Source organism: Triturus cristatus, chromosome 1_1 (assembly GCF_964204655.1).
Source record: "Triturus cristatus chromosome 1_1, aTriCri1.1, whole genome shotgun sequence".
NCBI classification, from domain to species: Eukaryota; Metazoa; Chordata; class Amphibia; order Caudata; family Salamandridae; genus Triturus; species Triturus cristatus.
The window spans coordinates 1,065,674,884-1,065,699,073 of record NC_140579.1 but is presented as its reverse complement, the minus strand read 5'-3'; the positions used below and the strand labels follow the sequence as shown (position 1 = coordinate 1,065,699,073).

Genomic DNA, 24,190 nt, shown 5'->3' with positions numbered 1-24,190 from the left:
ACAAAGTGCTTTAAAGATAACTCGTTGCCGGACAGGTAGCCAATGAAGATCGACTAGCGCCATAGAAGAAGAATCAGATCGGCGCCGGGACAGAGCCAACTTGGCCGCCATGTTCTGCACACGTTGCAGCTTAGCCACCAGATGAATTGGGGCTCCCAGCAGTAGTGCGTTGCAGTAATCCAATCTGCTCAGTATGGTGCCACGCACTACTTCTGGCCGAACATGAGCCGGCAGCAGCGGAAGAATCTTCCACAGCATACGGAGCAGCATCATACAAGTGGCCACAGTTTTATTTACGAAGAGGTCCAGTTGAAGATTAGGCCCAAGCATTACGCCCAGGTTTCTGGCAGAAACCGCTGCCACGGGGGCGTCCTGAAAAGAGGTGGGCCAAAAATCAAGGGGCAGTGCCCGAGGGACACGATCCAGCGAGCAATATAATACCTCTGTTTTGGAGCCATTGAACTGCAGAGAGTTCTGCCTCAACCATTCTGCAGTTGACGCCATACACTGATGAAAGATTTCCAGAGGCACCGCATCCTTGCCCTCGATGGAAAAGATGAGCTGTGTATCATCGGCATAGTTAATAACCGAGATGCCGAATGATTTAATCAGACTCACCAGAGGGCGAAGATAGAGATTGAATAAAATGGGGCTAATGGCAGACCCTTGCGGAACACCCTGCTTAACCGCTTTAATCTCCGACTGGAAAGGTGGCAAGGCCACTACCTGGTGCCTATCATCCAGGTAGGAGATCAGCCAGTCACGAGCCAAGCCCTTCACCCCTACATCCTCAAGTCTTCTGACCAGGATGTCGTGGTTGACCGTGTCGAAGGCGGCCGACATGTCGAGCAGCACTAAAAAGGCTGCTCGCCCAGTGTCGGCACGCGAACGAAGGTCATCCAAAACGGTCACCAGGGCAGACTCCGTGCCGTGTGCTGGTCTGAAGCCGAATTGAGACGTGTCCAGGCAGAAATTGGTCTCCATAAAACTGGACAGATGTTTGGTAACCAGTTTCTCCAGAATCTTAATGGGAAAAGGAAGCAGCGATATAGGTCTATAATTCGCTGGGCAGGTAGGGTCCAAAGTTTCCTTCTTTAATAAAGGTGAGACCACTGCTAATTTCCAACACTCCGGGACACGTGCCAAAGAAAGAGACTGGCAACAGATGGCATACAACGGAGGAAAAAGCTCCGCCTGAAATACTTTCCAGTACTTATGTGGCAATGGATCCAACGGAGAACCAGAGGATACACTATTAGCCAACAGGCAAAACTCCTCAAGGGATGGAAGGGGAAAACTATCCAACTGTGCCCGTCTACCAACTACCCCTTTTCTCTCCTTGGCAGCCACTAATGCAGGACCCTGTGCAGGCTGAATAACAGATGTAGTCGTTGAAGCGAGCTTGCTTAGGATCAGAGCAATCTTATCCTCAAAGGCCTGCGCCAGAGAGGTACACAGAGCTTGGGAGGCAGGGATATCATTAGCAGCAGAAGCGGGTCGAGAGAGATCCCCAACAATCTTAAACAAGGCCTGCGTTTTATTCGATGCATTTAAGAGCGACTCCTCTAGGAATCGTGCTTTAGCACCTTTAATCTGTGTTTTATAAATCAATAAGGCCTGTTTAAAGAGGGCTTTCTCAGAGTCTAGATAGTGTTTTCTCCAGGCCCGCTCCGCACGTCTACAGCAAAGCTTCAGTTGTAGTAGCTCAGCGGTAAACCAAGGCATAGCGGTCTTAGATCTATCCCTGATTTTGCGCAGAGGGGCCATCACCTCATCACCTTAGTGATTTAGAGGGAGGCAAATGTAATGTAAAAGAGGGCTAGAACTTGAAAGACATTGAGAGAGATAGATGTATGGAGAGTGAGTTTTAGAGAGAAACAGTGATATGGAATTAGAATATGCAGAGGTAGGGAGTGATATAGTATGAGTATAGTAGAGGATAGTTTTTAAGTTAAGAAGAGAGAGTCAGTTGTATTTTGAGGCAATTGTGTAGCATTGTGATATAAGAAGAGATATAGTTAGGTGTAGATAGAGATATGGATGTTGCTCTGCTCGAGAAATATTTATTTAGAAAATTTGTGGGAGTCTGAGATAAAATTAGTGTTATATATAGATAAAGGTAGGTATATGGAGTTTTGCATGTGGTAGCAGGTAAGGTATATATAGTGAGTAAGACAGGTAGTATGGTAGAGTTAGGTAGCAGTATCTTAAAATGTGTGGAAAAGTGATAGAGTGAGAGATGTAGTTTGTTATGAGAGTACACAGATGTTATGATCGTACACATATGGATGTGGCGCATATGTTTTAATTGTAAGTACGTGCAAGTGTTTGGAGAGCATGCATGTAATGTAGCTGTACAATTTTTTTTGTATTTTGTAGTTATGTAGGGAAGTATAAGAGAAATTGAGAGTCTGAAGTATTTAAAGTGTGGTGGACAGTGGTAGATGTAAGTAGAGTGAGGTTGGGAGAGTTATTGTCACTGTCTGTGACAGTTACCCTTGAGGCGGAAAGCCGGGGGTGTTACTCGTTTAAAAAAAACTAAAACCTGTTTAATCGCGCTATTTTGCACATTGATTTTAAACTTGCTTCATTGCATTTTATCGCTCACCTGTGCTCCGTGGCCTCTGGCTGAGAGGACACTCCCCTACACAGCTGACATTGTGCTGTTGGGAAGGCGAGTTTCTCGGACGCCATCGGCCCCCACGAGACACTGGGCCACACCCCCTCCAGCTAGCCACGCCCCCTCCCGGACGCTCATAAAGCCTGCTGATTTACGAGCCGGCATTCTGTGACAGTTACCCTTGAGGCGGAAAGCCGGGGGTGTTACTCGTTTTAAAAAAACTAAAACCTGTTTAATCGCGCTATTTTGCACATTGATTTTAAACTTGCTTCATTGCATTTTATCGCTCACCTGTGCTCTGTGGTCTCTGGCTGAGAGGACACTCCCCTACACAGCTGACATTGTGCTGTTGGAAGGCGAGTTTCTCGGACGCCATCGGCCCCCACGAGACACTGGGCCACGCCCCCTCCAGCTAGCCACGCCCCCTCCCGGACGCTCATAAAGCCTGCTGATTTACGAGCCGGCATTCTGTGACAGTTACCCTTGAGGCGGAAAGCCGGGGGTGTTACTCGTTTTAAAAAAACTAAAACCTGTTTAATCGCGCTATTTTGCACATTGATTTTAAACTTGCTTCATTGCATTTTATCGCTCACCTGTGCTCCGTGGTCTCTGGCTGAGAGGACACTCCCCTACACAGCTGACATTGTGCTGTTGGGAAGGCGAGTTTCTCGGACGCCATCGGCCCCCACGAGACAATGGGCCACGCCCCCTCCAGCTAGCCACGCCCCCTCCCAGACGCTCATAAAGCCTGCTGATTTACGAGCCGGCATTCTGTGACAGTTACCCTTGAGGCGGAAAGCCGGGGGTGTTACTCGCTTTAAAAAAACTAAAACCTGTTTAATCGCGCTATTTTGCACATTGATTTTAAACTTGCTTCATTGCATTTTATCGCTCACCTGTGCTCCGTGGTCTCTGGCTGAGAGGACACTCCCCTACACAGCTGACATTGTGCTGTTGGAAGGCGAGTTTCTCGGACGCCATCGGCCCCCACGAGACACTGGGCCACGCCCCCTCCAGCTAGCCACGCCCCCTCCCGGACGCTCATAAAGCCTGCTGATTTATGAGCCGGCATTCTGTGACAGTTACCCTTGAGGCGGAAAGCCGGGGGTGTTACTCGTTTTAAAAAAACTAAAACCTGTTTAATCGCGCTATTTTGCACATTGATTTTAAACTTGCTTCATTGCATTTTATCGCTCACCTGTGCTCCGTGGTCTCTGGCTGAGAGGACACTCCCCTACACAGCTGACATTGTGCTGTTGGAAGGCGAGTTTCTCGGACGCCATCGGCCCCCACGAGACACTGGGCCACGCCCCCTCCAGCTAGCCACGCCCCATCCCGGACGCTCATAAAGCCTGCTGATTTACGAGCCGGCATTCTGTGACAGTTACCCTTGAGGCGGAAAGCCGGGGGTGATACTCGTTTTAAAAAAACTAAAACCTGTTTAATCGCGCTATTTTGCACATTGATTTTAAACTTGCTTCATTGCATTTTATCGCTCACCTGTGCTCCGTGGTCTCTGGCTGAGAGGACACTCCCCTACACAGCTGACATTGTGCTGTTGGGAAGGCGAGTTTCTCGGACGCCATCGGCCCCCACGAGACACTGGGCCACGCCCCCTCCTATACAGTTTACACATGCACACTTTCAGGAAGCGCAGCGGACGAGCGCAGCGGGCACACCATCAGCACACTGAAGACACGCCAAAGACTAGCCCGTCTGTGCCCGTCCGTGCCAGGACGGGGCACGAGGCAAAGGCTCCCACTCCCTTTTCATCCCCAAGGCTGGTAAGATCGTCATCTGCTTTGAAAGCGCTGCGCCCTACCCCAAATCCGAGGTGCTCCATATCTAACCTCCATAAAGTCGGAACACGTGCTTGCTCTGAATGTAAACTATCCACCACCATTCGTCAACCCCACCCTGACCCATCTAGGAGACACAGGAAAAGCAAATTATTACGTAAAGTCGAGCCGCTGACTTATGTTTTTTATAGCACAAATTGTCGATCACTGCCCAAACATAAACATGATATATTCAATCTCCTTGCGGAAAAAGGTCCTAGTGTCCTTTTCCTAACCGAGACCTGGTTGCATGACAGCGCCGGCCCGGATGTTGCTACTGCCCTCCCCGATAACTACGCCATTGTCAGAATAGACAGGGAAAAACAGGTAGGGGGTGGGATAGCCATCATCTTTAACAGAGAACTAAAATGCACTTAGGAACCGGTATCGATCCCAGACTGTGAAGCAGGTCTATTCAAAATCTCCTTGAACCCCAATTTTACTATGTCAGGCCTTCTGATCTATCGACCACCAGGAAATTCCTCTCAATGGGTATCCAATTTTGCCAATCTTATTACTCCCTACTACATGTCATCTAGCAATTTTTCCTTGTTGGGTGATTTAAACCTGCATCTAGAAGATCCCACCATCCCCTCATGTTCTAACCTGTTGGAAGACCTTAAGGCTTTAAACCTGTCCCTGATAAATTCTAGCCCTACTCATATAGCGGGCCACCTGTTGGACCCCATAATATCCAACATCAGGGAACTTAGCTGTATTGCCACCTTGCCCTCTGGCTGGTCTGACCACCATCTTATTAACTTCAGCATTATTTTTCCACCCTCCCTCAGCCTGCAACAAAATACTCACGCTTCATGCAGAAAAAGTTGGAAATTAGTAGACATTGAAGCATTAAACTCGGCACTACAACAAAACCCTCCAAGCCAAAACTCCAACATGGATCGCTTAGCAACTGAAGCGTATAACTGGCTTAGCAATGCAGCTAACAAATGTCTGCCTTCTACTTGCACCAAAGGGAGTAGACATCGCCCTCCGGCTCCATGGTTTAATGATAGCCTAAAGATTGAAAAATCTAAATGCAAAGCACTAGAACGCAAATGGCGTAAAAATTACGGCCCCAATGCTAAAAGAAGTTACCAAGAAGCCAGGAATCTTTATCACACTGCTTGTACAAAAGCAAGAGCTGCTTTTGTCTCAAAAACTATTGTTGAAGCAACCAACATGCCCAAAACTCTCTTTTCTAAAGTCAAGGAACTGGCTGGCGCACACACCACAGCTGCTGCACCACCATTAAACACACAACAATGCCAGGCGTTAGCATGCTTTTTTACTGAGAAAATCGACAAAATCATCTCAGACATTAAGGCAAAAAATTCTGTTTCAGAACCTTCCCCTCTTTCTGACTCAATACCCACTTTTTTGGGTGAAAATTTACTGGAATCCTGGCCTGTTCTTTCAATAGATAAACTGAAAGGAATCCTTAAAACTATTAAATCCGGCTCCCCCAGGGACCCCATCCCTATCAAAATCATTAAAAAACTGGATGACCACTCATTGGAGATCATTGCTAATCTCCTAAACTCATCCCTCGACCTAGCTACTGTCCCAGCCTTATGGAAGCATGCCATGGTGACACCCCTTCTGAAAAAGCCAACTGCAAACCCAGAAATACTGGCGAATTATAGACCAATATCTCTGCTCCCAGCTTTTTCTAAATGTCTAGAGAGACACGTACACTCTGCTTTAGCCACTTTTGCAGAAGAAAATTCTCTACTCCACTCTTCGCAATCTGGTTTCAGGGCTGGCTTCTCCACAGAAACCGCCCTGCTTGGTGTCACTGAACACATCAGAAAGCTTCTCGACCAAGGGCACACGGTCACGCTCGTGTTATTGGACCTAAGTGCGGCGTTCGACACCATCTCCCATGATACTGTTATTAAAGAGCTATATACAAATGGTGTACGAGGAAAGGCTTTGGATTGGATCAGATCTTTCCTGGCTAATCGAACTTTCCAGATTGCATCTACACAAGCCGTCTCAGACACCCTACCTGCATCGCATGGAGTGCCCCAGGGGTCCATCCTTAGCCCTTTATTTTTTAATATGTATCTAAAACCTCTGGCCGACCTTGTTGAAAAATCAGGTCTAACGCTTATGAACTACGCTGACGACTCCCAAATCATCTTCTCCCTTTCTGAATCTTGTCCTCACTCCCCTTCGTTACTTAAAGAAGGACTATTAAAAATCTTGAACTGGATGACAAAAAACCAGTTAAAACTAAACGGCGACAAGACGGAAATACTGATTCTGGGAAAAGATCAGGATCTCTGGAATTCCGTACATTGGCCTGATCAGATGGGCACATTTCCTACCCCGGTGGCCCACGCCCGTAACTTGGGCTTTATTCTGGACAATTCCCTATCCATGAACAAACAGGCCAGTAAAGTAACCAGCCTATGTCTCACCATAGTTAAATGGTTGAGGAAGATCCTCTGGATGCTGCCTGTGTCAACACAAAAGACCGTAGTCAATGCCCTTATCACATCTAGGCTTGACTACGGCAACATTCTGTACCTGGGCGCAAACAAATCTGTGATCGGACGACTACAGGTAGTGCAAAATGCAGCGGTCAGGCTACTCTGCAATATTCCGAAGAACTCCGGAGTTTCGAACCATCGTAGGAATCTTCATTGGCTCAGGATCGAAAGCAGAATCCGTTTTAAAGCCCTGAACTACATGTTCAGGATTAAAGCGGGTACTGCACCAAAATATCTCCAGTCTCTTGCCTCCCTCTATACGCCTAAGAGAAACCTCCGGTCGCAGACGGCAGCCTGCTTCTGCATACCAAGGTTTAAAAGAGCAAGAACAGGTGGCAGATCCTTTGCCTACCTGGGACCCTCCCTTTGGAACACGCTCCCCCCCTGTATCCGAAAGGAAGGAAACTATCTTAGGTTCAGAAAGCTTGTCAAGACCTGGCTGTTTGAATAATTAACACTCAACAGCCACCTCCCTCTTTCTGCCCTCAAACTAGCTGTGACCAGGCGCCGGGAAACCCTTTTTGGGTAGCTGTTGCGCCCTATAAATTGATAAAATAAATAAATAAATAAATAAATTGGGTGAGAGATAAACAGAGTGATATACATGGAAGAAAGTGCAGTGAGTGAAGTACTTAAGATTGTTGAAAGTTGATCAGTGTTAGTAAGTTATGCTGTCGGTGTTAATGGTATGGTTAGGCAATTGACTGCTGTGATATAGTGAGGTAAAGTTAGTTGGAAATAGTGATATAGATGTTTGTATGTACATGGGAATAAAGTTGAAGATAGGAGTATTGGTATTAAAGAAAAATTTAGTTAGTTAGAGATATAGAGGGAGGATGCTTTAGGGAGTAATGTATATGCATGTAGGTAAAGGGATATATAGTTTTTGTGTGAGAGTTAGTTGTACTATTGCAAAATGTATGTAGAAGAGAGAGCAAGAGATGTTGTCAGTTCTGAGAGTACACAGATGAATGTTATATGTGTTGTGTATTGGATGTGTAAGTAAGTATTTTTGAATGTATGCATGTATTTTAGCAATAAATATTGGATTGCAGTTTGTACTTACTTGGAATTGGGTATTTCGAGTTGAATTTAATATTTTTTGGTTATTAAACTCATGCACTGTCAAGTGAGTTATTTTGATGCATGTTCCAAGTTCTATTGGGAAGTCCGCTGCGTCTTTCCATAGTGTGATTTTAACCGAGTCAGTTGCATCATTAACTGTTATAGATTTTAGTTTAGTTTCTTGTCCTCCAATGAACACCGTTTTTGTTTCTTCCTCCTGTTAGATATATAAAAGAAATATTAGTATTATTTGTGTTATACATTGTATACAGTGGAGCAGTATAGTTTACTTTTTTTCTGCGGAACTTCTTAAAGAAATTTTAGTAGAGTGTTGTAGCGTATTTCTTATGTAATAGTAAGTGTGTGCTAGAGTGTGTGCGCTAGAGAGTGTGCGCTAGAGAGTGTGCGCTAGAGAGTCTTTTAGTATATTATGTCTATTATCTATGTTGTAGCAGAGTGTATACTAGAGAGTAGGTGAGTATATTTAGTATAGTAATAGATTTTATTAGTGTTGTGAAGAAAGAGGAATAATAAGTTCAAAGTGGTGGAAAAAGTTGACAGTGCCTCACGTAAGTAACACTATGGAATTTTGCAGATTGGTTCTCACCTGCATGCTCACTTATTCATCATCAGCTATTACCAAATTATAACCGATAATTATAAAAAAGTAATGAAAAAAAGGAGTGAGTAGAGTTTATAGTACACAGTATGTAGTATATAGTAAGTAATAGTGTTAGTAGTAGGAACAGTATTGTGTAGCATATAGTAAGTAGGAAATTAATTAAGTATGAATATAGTCATTAGAGATATTTTTAGACTAGTAATTTTTTATTATAATGCATGTAGTAGATTTTACTAGAGACTATTGTTAAGGGTTATGTAGTAAAGAGTGAGTTATAGAGAGTGTGTATTTAAATGTATGTAATAGAGTGTGTATATTTAAAAGTGTGTTATAGAGTGAGTAGTAGAAATTAGTAAATAGTAGTAATGTGTGTAATGGAGAAGCAAACAATAGTCAGTAGTAGAAATTGATCTAGATAGAATGTGTGTTAGAGAGAGTGTTGTACAGAGTGTGTAGTAAAGAGTGTGCTGTTGAGAGTGTGTGTGGTAAGGAGTTTGTGTTTGAAATTGTGTTATAGAGTGTATGTTATAGTGGTTTAGAGAGTGTGTCTTACAGAGTGTGTGGTAGACAGTGTGTTAAAGTGTGTGGTTGCAAACAGACTATTAAATGTAATTGTGAATATGTATAAATGCATTTCCTTATAAGCAACGTACCTCAGATATTGTCCCTAATATGCTCATTAATGATCGTAAGTTTGCCTCTCTTATTGTTTTAATTGGTGAAATCGGTGGAGCAGGTGGTTGCAGTATGTATTCTGCTTCTTGGGTAATTTCTGGTGGAATTGTTAAGGGTGGCATTCTGGAGATCTTTGTTTGTTCAGTTAAGATTACCACATTGTTCTTGATAATAAAATTTCTAATTATAATTGCATTTCCTTCCTCTGTCTGTTTGTAAAAATCATCGTTGTAGCAAGTTCCTTTAATTGACCCACTTTCATCAGCTAGAGCAATATGATATAAAATTTTACTTTCTTGCTTTGCGTTTTTGTAGTTTGTTTTCGAAGAGCATTTCACTATGTTAGCTCTTATTGCTTTTTGATAAGGTTTGCTTTCTTCTTGTTTTGTCTGCTTAATTTCTTGTATAGAAATTATCTGCAATGAGAGAAAAATGTGAGCATACATTCTGAATATAATATAGTAACATTGAAAATTTCTGAAAGAAAAGAACATATTAAATGATAAATTATGCTTATTACACTGCTACCCATAATGCTTTGTGATCACTATAATATGACTCTAATATACCAAAGTGAGTCACATTTACATTAGTATATATATGATCTAGTGTTGAATTGTAGTCTGTTGTGTAGGCTTGTATTTTTTGGTGACATTGAAATTGGTTTTGCATGTATTCTAATAGTAGTGTTGTGTTTTGTGATACTTGTGTTAAATCTATGTTGAAGTCACCCATGATTATACATTTATAATTAGGATAAAAGTTTAATATGGTAGTTAATACTTGCAATAGTTTTTGTAGTTGTACATGTGGTGGTTTGTATAATATAACAAATAACTAGTCACAATTATTAAGATGCAGAGAAAAATGTACAATGTCAATTTTGTGTTGTGTTTCATAAATTGGCAACAAGAAAATATTTTTCTTGTAGTAAATTGCTATTCCATGCTTAGTATGCTGATTGTGGAATTTATCAAATATTAATAGATGGTATTGTTGAATTAATACATTATTGCTATCTCCTTTCCTAGTTGTGTTTATTTCAGTGAGGCATAGAATATCTGCATTCATGATATTTATATCGGCTTGTATAGCTTTGTAAATTTTTTGTAGTGAACGTATGTTATGTACAATAATATTACAGTTTTGGAGATAGTTACATAATTGGGGTACGGATATTGCCAATTGCATATCTGTCCTTAATCGGGTCATTTCTTCATGTACTTTTGGATGTACAACTATTTTGTCTTGCTGAAAGCTCTTAATATATATGTTGGCTAATGATTTTGCTCTGCTTAGAGCTACATAATGCAAAGGATGTATTTTGCTATTGTTAAAGTGGATGTAAAGTGGTTCAATAGTTTCTCCTTGTGTTCTATGTATAGTACGTGCAGATGATTGGCGTAGGGGGAATTGTTTGCGAATAATTGTTATAAATTTTTGTGTAAATTGAAAATGTCTTGAGATTGCATGAATTGGTGTCCAATGAGGTGAAATGTTATTGCAATATATGTGTCTATTTTCTTGCCTTGTCAATTTACCAACGGTTTCCTTATCAAAATGAATCCATATTACATTAGGGATGCTATTGATAGTTTCTACTAATTCAACTATACCTGTAGCACCATTTGTTAAGCCATCATTGACATTTATATTGCAAGTTAGATTGTATCTTAATTTCAATGCAATATGTAATATGAATGGCAGGCCCATTGTTTTAGTTGGTCTGTAGGTAATTGAGTTAGTATTTTTTGATTGACTACTTCAGTTAGGTCAGATGCAACTGTATCTATAGCGGTTGCTGTGTAAACAGGATAGTTTATTATGTGCTGCAATAAAACTTCATTATTAATGTTATTAACTTCTTTGTTTGTTGCCATAATATAAGGTATGGTCTTGCTAATGTTTTTTGGTGGGTCTAATTCGCGTGTTTGTATTTGTATTGTATCTGCATTAGTTTGTGTTCCTTCTCTTAATCGGTTTAGTAGTTCAGCAAATGGCAAGTCATTTAGCTGCCTCATAATTTTTGTCAACTCAAATAACTTAAAGTGCGTTTGCCATAAATTAGTACTTACTGGTCTGTATGAATGCCTAGAATTTTCAAATATGTATGTGTCAAAAACTGGTTTTAATTGATAAAAATCTCCAATTGCTAAAATGGATATTCCACCAAAAGGGAGGTTAGACATTTTTATTTCTTGTAACCGATTATGTATGAAATTGAAGAGATTTGCCCCTACCATTGATATTTCATCAATTATTAGCAATTTAAGATGCAGTAATTCTTTTTGGAGTGTGCTTCTGTTCTCATGAGTTAGTGGTTTATGAGTTAGTATTTGCGGAACTGGTATCTTAAACGTACTATGTAGCGTTTTACCATGAATGTTATGTGCTGCTTTGCCTTTTGGAGCTGCAAGCAATACATATATGTTATCTGTATTTTCTCCAGCTCTAGAAATTGTAAAAGCGTACTAATGTTTGGTAAAGTGCTGCAATAAGGAAGCTTTTGCCTACTCCTGCACCGCCTGTACAAAATGTGTAGCAGGGTGTTTCTTTTGTTTTTATCCAATGTAAGTGATGGTATATAAAGTTAAGTTGTTCATTTGTAAGATTTTGCATTAAACTGTGATATTGGTCATTTGGCATTATATTATTGGTTAAAAGTTCATCAGTACTTGTACTTCTAATGCCTAAATCGAATGACATGTCATATAATAGTGGTTCATTGACTTGAACTTCAGGACATATGTTGTCATCTGTTTCTATATCTGTTGGAGGTATAAGTAATGTGTCTAATGCACAGTCTAAATAGTTATTAGGCGCTAATGTTTTATTATGCTTATTATACTTATTATGATTAAAGTCAACTATGTTTTGAATTTCTAGATATTGTTCATAATATGTTCCCTTATGACCAATTATTTGATTTTCTTCTCTCCAGGGGTAATAAAGCATTACCAATTCTCTATAATAATTTTCTGGGTCATTTTTTTTGTTAAATCTGCAATAGAGAATTATTTTCTGTTTTTTGCGTTTTCTATAGTCTGGTTCTACTGTTTCATCCTGTATATTAATCTCAAGTTCTTCCTCATCTGAGCTATAAAAGTTATTTTCAATGAGAAAATTGTCGTGGTCTGTTTCATTTTTTCGCTTTCTACTTTGTTTATTTTCATTATACATAGATGCATAGTCAGCTAATGTATATGTTTCTAATTTTTTAGGCTGTTTGCTGTACTTTACTATAACATTATCATATTGTATTTGATTGGATGTATCTGGTAACTAATTTATAGTTTCTATGTCTTTTAATAAGTAGGTACGCTTTTCTGGAGGGCTTGTATTAATGAAAACATAAGATCTAGAACTTTTCCGTAAAGGAATTTGAAGTATAAGAGAGGCTGCTTCTTGTGCACTTATTTCTGTACAGTTTAAGAATTTGTTACCTATATGCTTAAGTTGATCTTTTATACTTGGATTGTGATAAACTTCTTTTGCAGCTTGTGCAATTATTCTGCTCATTCCACACTGTGATTTACTAATATATGATACTATATATACGGCACATGCATATGCATCTAAGATGTATTGTATATCTATGTGTGCTTGCCATGCTTGTAAAATTGTAGTATTGTAGTTATTAATAAAGCATTCAGCTGTTGTTCTTTTTAGGAAAATAGTATTTTTTTCTATAATGCACCGTATACATAAAACATATTGTCTTGTATCTAGTGGCATAGAATCTAAAAACTGACTAAAAGAATAACTTGGGAAGTCTTGTGTGTTCATAGTTAGGTGTATTAGTTCAATTTGCTGAAGGACCTCTTGATCTGTTTTGTCTAGTGTTAATGGTTCTAGTATAAAAGTTTCTGGCATTGGATATTTTGGGTACTGGTATTTGCAGATTCTTTTATGTTTGATACGGCAATATTTTGTATGCCCGTGTCTTTGGAGGGGTAATAAAGACTATATTTGGATCTTGTGTTTTTGCACGTCACATATTTATTTATAAAAGTAATAACTGCATTGAGTTCAGAAGTTTCATATTGTGGAGCATTCTCAATCCATACTATTGCATGTATATGTGGTGATCCTCGTTGTTGGAATTCAACTCTATAAAAGTAATCTATAATCTTGCCAATTGGGTTACTTTCATGTAATAAAATACAATTAAATAATTTTCTAACTTGGAAGTCAAAATGTCTTGCACATGTAATAGGATTTTGTTGTATTAATGTGCATTTTGTTTCCCATGACATATTTTCAAATTCTTCTTTTGTAACATTTTTTTTTCACTACGCAATAATATGTTGATTAAATGATACCATTTAGTTTCTGCTGCTGATAAAGTAAAAAAAAATGTTGGTATTCCTAATTGTCTAATCATAGCAAATATGTCTTTTTTGCATTGCTCCCAATATGGTGGCGAGCTACGTATAGTTTTTAGTATTTTGTATCCCTCATTAATTTGTAAAATGCGGTCTAATTTCTGTTTCATGTCTTTTGCCGTAATAATGTTCCCATTGGTAAAGTATTTTCTAAGTGAGATGTATATTTTACTCTGTATTTGTTTAATGTGCAACTTTTTCAATTTAAAGAAAACATTTGTTATAGACATTGCTACTCTTTGATCATTACTTCTTAATTCCCATTGACAGATGGTACTGTAATGTATTGGTACATGCCTTTCTTTATTTGTTGGACTTCGCTTCCCACAAAATATTGTAGGGAAAGCTAAATATTCAGAATCTTTGTCTTCATATAGACCTCTTGGCATGTTATATTCAGCAGGTGCTAAATTTATAATATTAATGTTTTCTGTAGTTATAGTTTCATTAGTTAACATAGTATCTAAATTCCCTGCTGCAATGTTGTCTGAGGAATCTGATGTATTGTTTGTATCAGAAGTGTCATTACAAGGTGGTATATTTGCTGGTGTATATTCCCAATCTGGATTAATGGTGACTCCATATACTTGGAACATACTGCTAGTAGTTGCTAAATATAGAGCTGCACGTTTTACTTTATTTGGTCTAACATTTTCAAAATGGGTATAGGATTTATAACTTAATTTTCTTTTTAATTTTATGGGAATTGTCATGTTATCATTAATTTGCCTTGGTAAAACAGTAACTGCGTCATAACATCCGCAGGTACGTTAACTACTGCACCTGAGAGAGATTTTTGGAACCCACGTGGTAGTGTTCTAATTTGTAAAAAAGGTATTCTTGGTGATACTAATCTTTCTTCTAAATTATGCAAGTGTAATTCTGGTGGGATACCAGGAAATCTCATCCCATTATAGAAAGAACAAGGTAGTATTTTGTCCTTAGAAATATATGTGTAGCATGTTTTGCATATATCTTCTGTTTGATATTTGCTAATGTTACATTCTATGAATTTTGCCTGTTTTTTTATATTGTGTGTTTTTTGTAAACTTTGTTTATGCCATAATTGATTGCAAATAGTGCAAGCAAACTCTGGGTCATATGTAATTTGTGCATGAAAACTACTAATTATGGCATTTGTTGTCGATGATGCTATATTTGTATTAGTGTTAAGTGAACTTTCTCGTTCTTGTGTATGCTTTCTTTTTCTGTTACTGTTATTTTGTTGGACTTCTATTCTAGTTGTGTGATTTTGAAATTCAGCATCAGGTGTAAATGTGTTTGTTAGTACATTGGTATTGCTAATAGTTATGTTAGAAGCAATATTACTGGTGGTTGTGGAAAGCTCTTTATGTGTTTGGCTATTGCTGTTTAGTGTTTCAATAATCGTATCTCCTACTTGTACGTTTTTTGGTGGGATATGTGTTAATGTATTTTGAACTATGTTTGTAGTATGGACATATATGTTTTTTATAGTTTATTCTTTTTTTGCTATGGTTTCTTTGTGTTACCTTAAGTGACAATTTGGTAATTGTGTTGTAATACTCAGTGAATTTGTTAGCTTTTCTTTATCAGCTAACTTTATGATGTATTCTATAAGTAGATTAATAGAGTTGATTTCTATAGCAATACATGTCCCATTAGGATGAGGTATTACTTTTCCATCTTGGCTATTTGAATTAAATATAAAGTGTGTATGGATAGTTTTGAATACTGAAATTGTATATGTATTCATACAGATTAATACACCAGTTTGTAAATTAATTGCAGAAGTGAATGTTGTTATAAATTTGGTATTTTGAATTTGTGCTTGTTTTGTTATCTCGATTCTAAAGCATTTTTTTAGCTTAATTGAATATATAATGTTATTGTGGTCTATGTAATTTGGTAAATATTGTGGCTGCATACAATTTTTGTTATTAACAGAGTGCATTTCAATATATAAAGCATCTCCGAGATCCATAATAGAATGTAAATCTAGACTATCCCAAGTATATGCTGGTTTACAGTAGTTCTGTAGAATAGCACATATACTATTTGGTAGAGATTGTGCACATTTTTATGTTTTTCTAATATTTGTTTCTTTTTGCTGTTTGTGTGTGTGATTTAATACATTTATTTCTTGTTGTGCTTCTGCTAAAAAGTGTGTGTCTATGTTGGTATTCTCTATGGTATTTTGCCTTTTGGACAATATGCCATTGGTGGTACTTTGGGGAACTATTATTGCATTACTTTCAGTATTTGGTATGTTTGTATGATGGGAACTATGTGTATATGTGTTGGTATGTAAATCACTTGTTGAGGCTGTCCGTTCTTGTACATTTATGTTTATGCTATTACTATTTTTGATTTCTGTGTTGCGCTTAAGTGTTTTTTAACTATACTTGCATATGTAGTAGTAGTATATTGTGTTGTATCTATGTTATTGCTGTTAGTTGTAGACAGTTTTATAAGATATTAATCTGAATAGATGTATGTTTTATGTATGTATTGGGGGGGGGGGTGGTGTGTGTGTGTGTGTGTGTGTGTGTGTGTGTGTGTGTGTGTGTGTGTGTGTGTGTGTGTGTGTGTGTGTGTGTGTGTGTGTGTGTGTGTGTGTGTGTGTGTGTGTGTGTGTGTGTGTGTGTGTGTGTGTGTGTGTGTGTGTGTGTGTGTGTGTGTGTGTGTGTGTGTGTGTGTGACTATCCTTGTGGGGACTTGGGTGTGATAACACACTCACGCTGTGGGGACTTGAGTGCACTGTGGGGACTTGAACCCAGGTCCCCACAAGGCAATGTCTTCTAAATGATAAAAAATGACTTCAGGAACATCTGTGCCAATTTTTACAACTTTTGAAAAAATTACCTTGTGGGGACCTGTGTTTCATCAAGTGTGTTTATATTTCTGCTCAGCTCTGCCCCTGTAGACAGGAGGTGGTACTGCAGTCTTAAACACACTTTGCATTTAAACACACTTTGCTAACTAGAAACACTCAGTAGCAGCAGAAAGGACAGACATTTCAAAGGAAAAGCTTCATATCTTGTGTTTATCCAAATATTTTTCATCCATGTTAAACTTTTCTCTATTCATTAAAAATAAAACTTTATTTACATGAAGCTATTGATGTTAGAATTGTTGTATCTAAACATTATAAGTGGTTTTATGAACATTGCTAAAAGTGGTTTGGGTCAGTTTCAAATCCCAACATTCTTTGCTGTTGCCGCTTGATCCTTATTTGTAACTAAACAATGATGGTGCACTGCACTGTGATTCAGTATAAACTGAATTGATCATTTTTGTGCACATAACCTACAGGCATCAATGCATATTGTTAGATTTTAGATGTCTGTACCAGGAATTCAGAATTTTGATGTTGCTTGTCCTCAGTTTACATATTTATATGCACAATGTACTATGTTCTTTTAGAATATGGCTAGATAAGTGAGTGACTAGGCTTCCACTTTGCTAAGGATTACGTACTTGCAGACAGCAAATTGAAGTATGTTCTTATAAAATTAATGAACTTCTTAAAAGATATATTCAAACGTCATCATAATATGCAATTACATTTGAATCATTTGAATTGCTGAATATAAAAACTGTTCATAGAGCTTTACAAATAAACATTGGCAAATCCAAAAGGTCTCACCTATGTGATAGCTATTGGCTTTGGCAATGGGTTTTAGCCATGTTGTATACCACTGGGGCTGCTGTTCAGCAAGACTAAAAGTTAGTGGCATGGAGTGGGGTGGTGTAGGGTAGACAGGAGAGGGGTAGATTGAGGTATAGCGGAATAGGGTAGATTGGAGTAGAGTGGAGTGTGGTAGACTGCCATACATTGGAATGGGGTAGAGTGGGGTAGAATGGAGTGGGGTGGATTAGGGTAGAATGTAGTGGGGTAAATTAGAGTGGGGTAGTTGGGGAGATTAGCGTGGTACATTGGAGTGGGGCCGATTGAATTGGGGTGGAGTGGCGTAGATTGGGTGGCGTGTGGTAGATTGGGGTGGGATATGGTAGACAGGGGTGGAGTGAGGTAGATTGGAGTTGAGTAGATTGGAGTGGGGTAGATCGGAGTAGGGTAGAAGGAGTAGATAGGGTGGATTGGAGTGGGCAGATTGGACTGGAGTGGGGCAGATTTGAGTGGCATGTAGTAGTATGGAGTGAAGTGGAGTGGGGTATATTGGCTAGAGTAGACTGGAATGTGGTAGATTGGGGTAGAGTGGCGTCGAGTAAATTGAGTGGACTGGAATGTGGTAGATTTGAGTGGCATTTGGTAATATGGAGTCAAGTGGGGTATGGTAGATTGGGTAGACTAGAATTGAGTTTGGATGGTTGGGGTAGAGTGGACTGGAGTGGGGCAGATTGGGTGGATTGGATTGGACTGGTGTGGGATAGATTTGAATGACATGTGGTAGTATGGAGTGAAGTTGAGTGTGGTAGAGTAAACTTGTGTGTGGTGGATTGGGGCAGAATGGAGTGGGGTGTATTGGGGTAGATTGGAGTGGAGTGGGGTAGACTGGAGGGAAGTTGAGTAGATTAGAGCGGAGTGGGACAGATTGGGTGGATTATAGTAGCGTAGAAAGGAGGGTACATTGGAATAGATTGGAGTGGTGTGGGGTGGGGTAGACTGGGATGGGGTGGGGTAAATGAAGACAATGTGGGGTAGACTGCAGTGGGATAGATTGGGAGTGGTGTGGAGTTTGGCAGAGTTGGGATATATTGGAGTGGAGTAGATTGAAGTGGGGTAGATTGAATTGGGGTAGAGTAGGCTGGAGTGGAGTTGAATAGATTGGCGTGAGGTAGGTTGGGATGGGTGTGGTAGATTTGAGTGGTGTAGATTGATCAGGGTAGGGTAGTTTGGAGTAGATTGGAGTGGAGGAGATTGGGGTAGATCGGAGTGGGACATACTGCATAGGGTAAATTGGAGTACACTAGTTTGGGGTGGAGTGGGGAGGGATACATTGGCGGGGGGTGAATTGGGGTAGAGTGGATTAGATTGAATTGGAGTGGGATAGATTTGAATAGCAGGTGGTGGTATGGAGAGAAGTGGACTGGGGTAGATTGGGTAGAGTGGGCAGAGTGGGTTGGAATGTGGTAGATTGGGGTACAGTGGAGAGAGGGAGATTGGGTGGATTGGAGCGTGGTATATTGTGGTAGAGTGGAGTGGAGTAGATTGAAGTGAGGTAGAGTGGAATTGGAAAGACTGGAGTAGAGTTACGACTGGAGTGGAGTGATATAGATTGGGGAAGAGTGGAGTGAGATACATTGGAGTGTAGTATCATGGGGTAGAAAAATCCTGGTCTTAAGTAGGCGAAACGAGGAGAAATACTTTATTTCTCCTCATTTTAGCTTTTTCCATGTGTGCTGCCTTTTGCAGCACACATGGAAAAAGCAAAATGCCATGGTTTGTTCATGTACAGGAAGGTGTTCCTTCATGTACATGAACAAACCTTTTAAAAAATGCCAATATGTAACTTTCATGTGTGCTGAACGAAGCAGCACACATGAAAATTACAAAATGGTATTTTAGATTTGTTTATGTGCAGGAAGGGGCACCTTCCTGTACATAAACTACCCTCCCTGCACACAGACACCCTTGCACTCTGGCGCAAGGGTGCCTGCTTTGGTGCTAAGTCGTGACACTTAGCACCATCGCAGGGGGAAACGTTAGGCTGCACAACATTCTTGAGAATAGGGTGCAGCCTCGTGTTTCTGAAGTGGTGGCACCGCCACTTCTTTGAGAATATCCCCCACTGCTTGTTAATTCAACCTCTAATCCAGTCTGCAACTGCACTAGTGGATAAACTATATACTGAGCAGGATTGTTTGAAAGTGTCACAGGAGGAATTACACAGTCTTGCAAATTGCATTTGCATATAACAATTTGCAGCAGTTCCCTTAAAATACAAGTTTTCTGCCATTAAATAAGCTGAATCGAGCATAAACACAGTTCACACCACAAATTGAATTTTCATTTTACGCTTTAGTGAAAGATGTTGTGTAAGGCCCAGGCAAAGTTTCCTGAACGTGGGTGTTATCTGGTGTAATTTCAGTAATTTCACGTTACACTTGTTACATGAAATTCCCAAAATGATTTTATTACACCATGCCTCATAATTACGCGACATTCACGGCAAATCCAACGCAAAAGAACAAATGTGAAGAATCACAACATGAAGGGTTGCAGTTTGCAGCGCTTGCCTTTTTTGGGCTGCAAGTACTCATTCTGTGCTAAAATACAGCATTTGAATTCTGTTTTTGCATTTTGCGAAATTGACTGAAATGTTACATAAAGTATTCGCAACCCACAAATGCACCTTTATATGTGACCAGAAAGGAGCAGGGTTTGCAAGCGGGTGAGCTGCATGTTTTGTACGACTGTTTTGTTTTGCGTTAAACAGCTGAAAGTCATGGCCACATATCTTGCTGTCGGTCAACGCCAGAAAATATAAGCTGCAGCAGTTAACAGAATCTTTTTGTATAATAAGGTTTAGCGTGTTTAGATGTTTATATCAGTGATGCATGAATTAACTGCTAAAAGGGATGTACCACAGTATGCATTTTACTGCACCATGGAGTGAGTATATAGCGACGATTAGTGTGGGATGTAGTGGCTTCTTAGGTTCTGCATAGTAGGTACTAACTGTATACAAAACTAAAAGTCTGTGTCAAAAATTAAGACAGCAGGCGGGAAGCAGTAGGTACCCGGCCATATGTGACATTTTGTCTTGAAATAAATTGCGTCATTCTGGAGTGTAAACTTTGAGCTCATTAGCTGTAATTGAGAGTGTCCTAGACTTGGTGTCAGAAAGGCTGGATTTTACTAAAGACTCGGAGCAGAGTATTAGGCTATCTTTTCTTGCTATTTATTCACAACAGCCAAGCAAGAGGAAACAAGCATTGGCATAGCCAATAGGTCTCGCTTTGGGAACTTTATAAGTATTTAGTTATGCAGCACAATATCCTTGGTGCAGGAACATCAACTGTTGCATGGCTAAACACTTATAAGGTTCCAAAGGCGAGACCTATTGGCTATGCCAATGCTTGTTTAGTTCTATATGTACTGCCATGCTATTGTCCCGCTCGTTCTGTAACCTCCCTGCTCGTCTCCAAATCAGATTAATTGTGAGGCATGGGCAAAGTGGGCTAAATTGAAATTGCTGCCTATTGCTCATAACATATATGCTCAATTTTTATAGTGCACTTAACATCAATAATATTGTCTGAGACAAACTTACATAATGCATTTTTTCCAGACACGCTTGATTTTTTTACATTTTTAATTGGGAAAGATAGGAATTTAAATGTGGCCTATTAAATCCACTACAAAATAGATAAATTAAACACTAAATTTCATTTCACGCTACAATATATGTTCTATTCCCTAAACAGAGAAATGTTTACAAGAACCTCCAAACTATCTATTAGCACAATTGCTACTGAACGAAAGGAAACGGAAAACAGGATTCGGAGCAGAACTTCAGGATGGCCACTCACAGAAGTGCAAATGCGCGATTGAGCATCTCAAAAGGTCAATTAACATGACAAGAGACTAGTCCCTGAAAACCCCAGAGACGGTGAAAGACGGGAAACGCTTCCTGTGGGGGGTTGGGCCCTGTTGCAACAGAGCACACCTTGCTAAAAGTCTACAGAGAAGCGGCATGGCATACTTCTCAATGTTTGCCCTGACAACAGCAAGCATGGGGCCCAACACCCAGAGATTCTCACTTGATCATCGCATCAAGCTCACTACGAAATGATGGTTACAAAAACAAAATAAAACATTTGCAAGAGGCATACAAAATTTAATGTGTGTGCCTACAAAATATTCTGGTAATTATCGCATTCTAAATAAAAGCGTTCCCGGGTTGGCAAGGGGCAGAGTTTGTGCTATGTGAAAAGGATGCATATGAGAAACGTTTGAAGGCGGAATGTTGGTAGATATTTGCAGTTCTTTTAATTTTTTTTTAACAAGTTGTTCTTCTCCAGGTAAATAATGATTAGCTTTGTGGGAGAACAAATGCAACAATAGACTACCCTGTCATTTCGGAAAAACATTTCTCTAACTGAACAAAAGAGTGGCGAAAATAAATTGGTGACATACAAAGGCAAATGGGGATGAAAGAGAGAAAACGAATGGAGACAAGGAGGAAAAGAGAATCGTACAAAAAAGTATATGGCGAGGAAGAGATGAGAGGAAGAGGGAGTAGGAAGAAAATCAGGGCTGTCACAGAGGAGAGGTGAAAGTGCAGACAATGAAAACAGGATTTGCTGAGAAAGGCACGCCCACATTTTAAATTTAAAGAAAATAGCAACTGCAGATGTAAGAGACGTCCAAAGGAACCATGCAGAGATCAGTACTGGCTAGCAAATAGGTGGGAAGAAAGGTAGGAAAAGCAAGAGCTTCTGAAGGAGATAGAACTACAGGAACTAACAAGGGGAGAGGGGTATACAGAAAAAATGCAGGCAGGGCAGGAACTGCTGTAGAAATAGAAGCAGTTAGGGAAAACACCTGGAGAGCAGTGCAATTTCGCAGGGGTCTCTGTCCCTTGTCCAATGATAGTAAATGTCCCAGTCCTAACATTTTTTTCACTATTATACATGTGCTCTCAAGGCCGGCTTTAAGGTGATGCAACCGGTGCAGCCGCATGGGACGCTGACCTTAGGCGGTACTGAATTTAGAAATCGCTGTTGGGTTTAAAAGCACCTGCTGCAGAGTTTCTTGTGTGTCCAGAGGTTTTCAGCTAAAAATAAAAATTTCAGGATCTCTTTGATGATTAATGTTCCTGCTGGAGAGAGAGATTGCAGTTTTTTCAAGTGACAGCTTTGGCTCATCATAAAGTAATGCAGCAGGTTAATATGCCTGCTGCAAAGAACACGTACCATGCAGATCACAGAACTGCCTTTTCTGTGTATAGCTCAGTGGGTTACTGCTTTTGTCACAGAGATCCTTTTGTTACTTGTAGTTCATTAATTATAATCCTACCATAGTTACCCATGAACTGTCATTAAAGAGTTGCATGCAAAGTGCATGGTATAAGTTAGAATTTTATGCATTTTCCCCCGTCTTTTATTATCCTAATATTGCAAAAAAAGGGTTCGTTTGGATAGAAATATATTCTTATTAGTGAAGCCAACCCTAAACACTGTGGTACATTTTAAATGCTGTGCTTCTCTAGGCCAAACATTCTTAATGTATACTGCGCAATAGTATGGATGATGTGATTGCTACACCTTTTAATCCTCATTGCCTTATGTAACATTTTCTATAGACTGATTTACAAGTATCATTAACTGTCCCAGTAGAATGTGTGTGTGATGTAAAGTGCTCTGAAAAAACCCTACTCTGATATGAGCAGTGCTATAAAACAAACATGTATGTGGAAGATGGACTATGGAGATGTGAGGGGCACTGTGAGGGAGGTAGTAAGGAGATCTGTGAACACAGAGGCCGGGCCGGACTGGGAACCAAAACCGGCCCAAAACCGGCCCCCACCCATGCCGCGCACCGGGGGGATTGCCCGGTGCCCGCTACGGCCAGTCCGGCCCTGCATGGAGGTCATGGGGAGGGGGTCAAAAAAGACTTTCGCACGGGCACCACCAGCGAGAAAGCCAGCCCTGTGTGGTCCGGCATTTGTAATGTGAAAAAGGGTTCATTAACCAAACATACCAGCTGCTGCATTGATTTAGAGATTTAGTGGCACCTTGCTGCACTTTGTTACTGGGAAAGGGCAAGAATGCACCATATTTATTACAATATGGTGCATTCCTGTCCTTTCCCCTGCACTGGCACACAATGGGCTGCTTAACGCCAAAGCAGACACCCTTGCACCATGGTGCAAGGATGCCTGTGTTGCATGCAGGATTTTGTTTTGCAGGATGGTACACTTTCCTGCACAGCAACAATCCAGAGAGGCATTTTCTTCTTTCTATGTGTGCTGCAAAATGCAGCACACAGAGAACAAGCATTTACAATGCAACGGTCTTGGCATTGTTAAAGTTAGAGCTATTGGCATTGCTCATGACATTATTTTTGTTTATGTTTTTGTTTTTAAAACATTTAAAGAAACGGCATTGTCATGAGCAATGCCAATAGCTCTAACTTTAACAATGCCAAGACCGTTGCATTGTAAATGCTTGTTCAGAATTCCTGAGACGTAGAAGCTAACCATCTGGGTCATTCCATAAATGAGAAAGAAGGGTATGGAAGTAGGGGAGAGTCGCTCTGCATGCCTATAATGGATGGTGTTGTAATGCGAAGTCAGGGCTGAATGCCATTAAAGAACGAGTAGCATAAATTAGCATATATGAAAATACTGGAAGTACAAATTGAAAGATATACAGACAAGGAGAGCACTGAAACTCGCCAGGTATTTCAGAGAAGATGACGCTTACGGGCCACGAAGCCACCAGGATACACTCAGAGGCTCAGAAGCATACTGAGGTCCGTAAGGCAAGGCTGCTAGTTAGCTCCGGTCGCAAACTCTCCTAGGCTGACGGCAGCGGCA

At 40.1% G+C, this 24,190-nt stretch overlaps 1 protein-coding gene across 1 annotated transcript in view; it reads right to left on the bottom strand.

The window, feature by feature from the left end:
* The window catches only part of LOC146871533 (uncharacterized), an 80,203-nt gene that overhangs the window by 1,016 nt on the left and 54,997 nt on the right, over positions 1-24,190 (bottom strand). The window contains exons 4-5 of the mRNA XM_085651159.1: positions 9,297-9,734; positions 8,023-8,238 (exon numbers count right to left, since the gene is read on the bottom strand). Coding sequence (XP_085507285.1) covers positions 8,023-8,238; positions 9,297-9,440 — 360 coding nt within the window. The 5' untranslated portion in view covers positions 9,441-9,734. The remainder of the gene's footprint in view (positions 1-8,022; positions 8,239-9,296; positions 9,735-24,190) is intronic.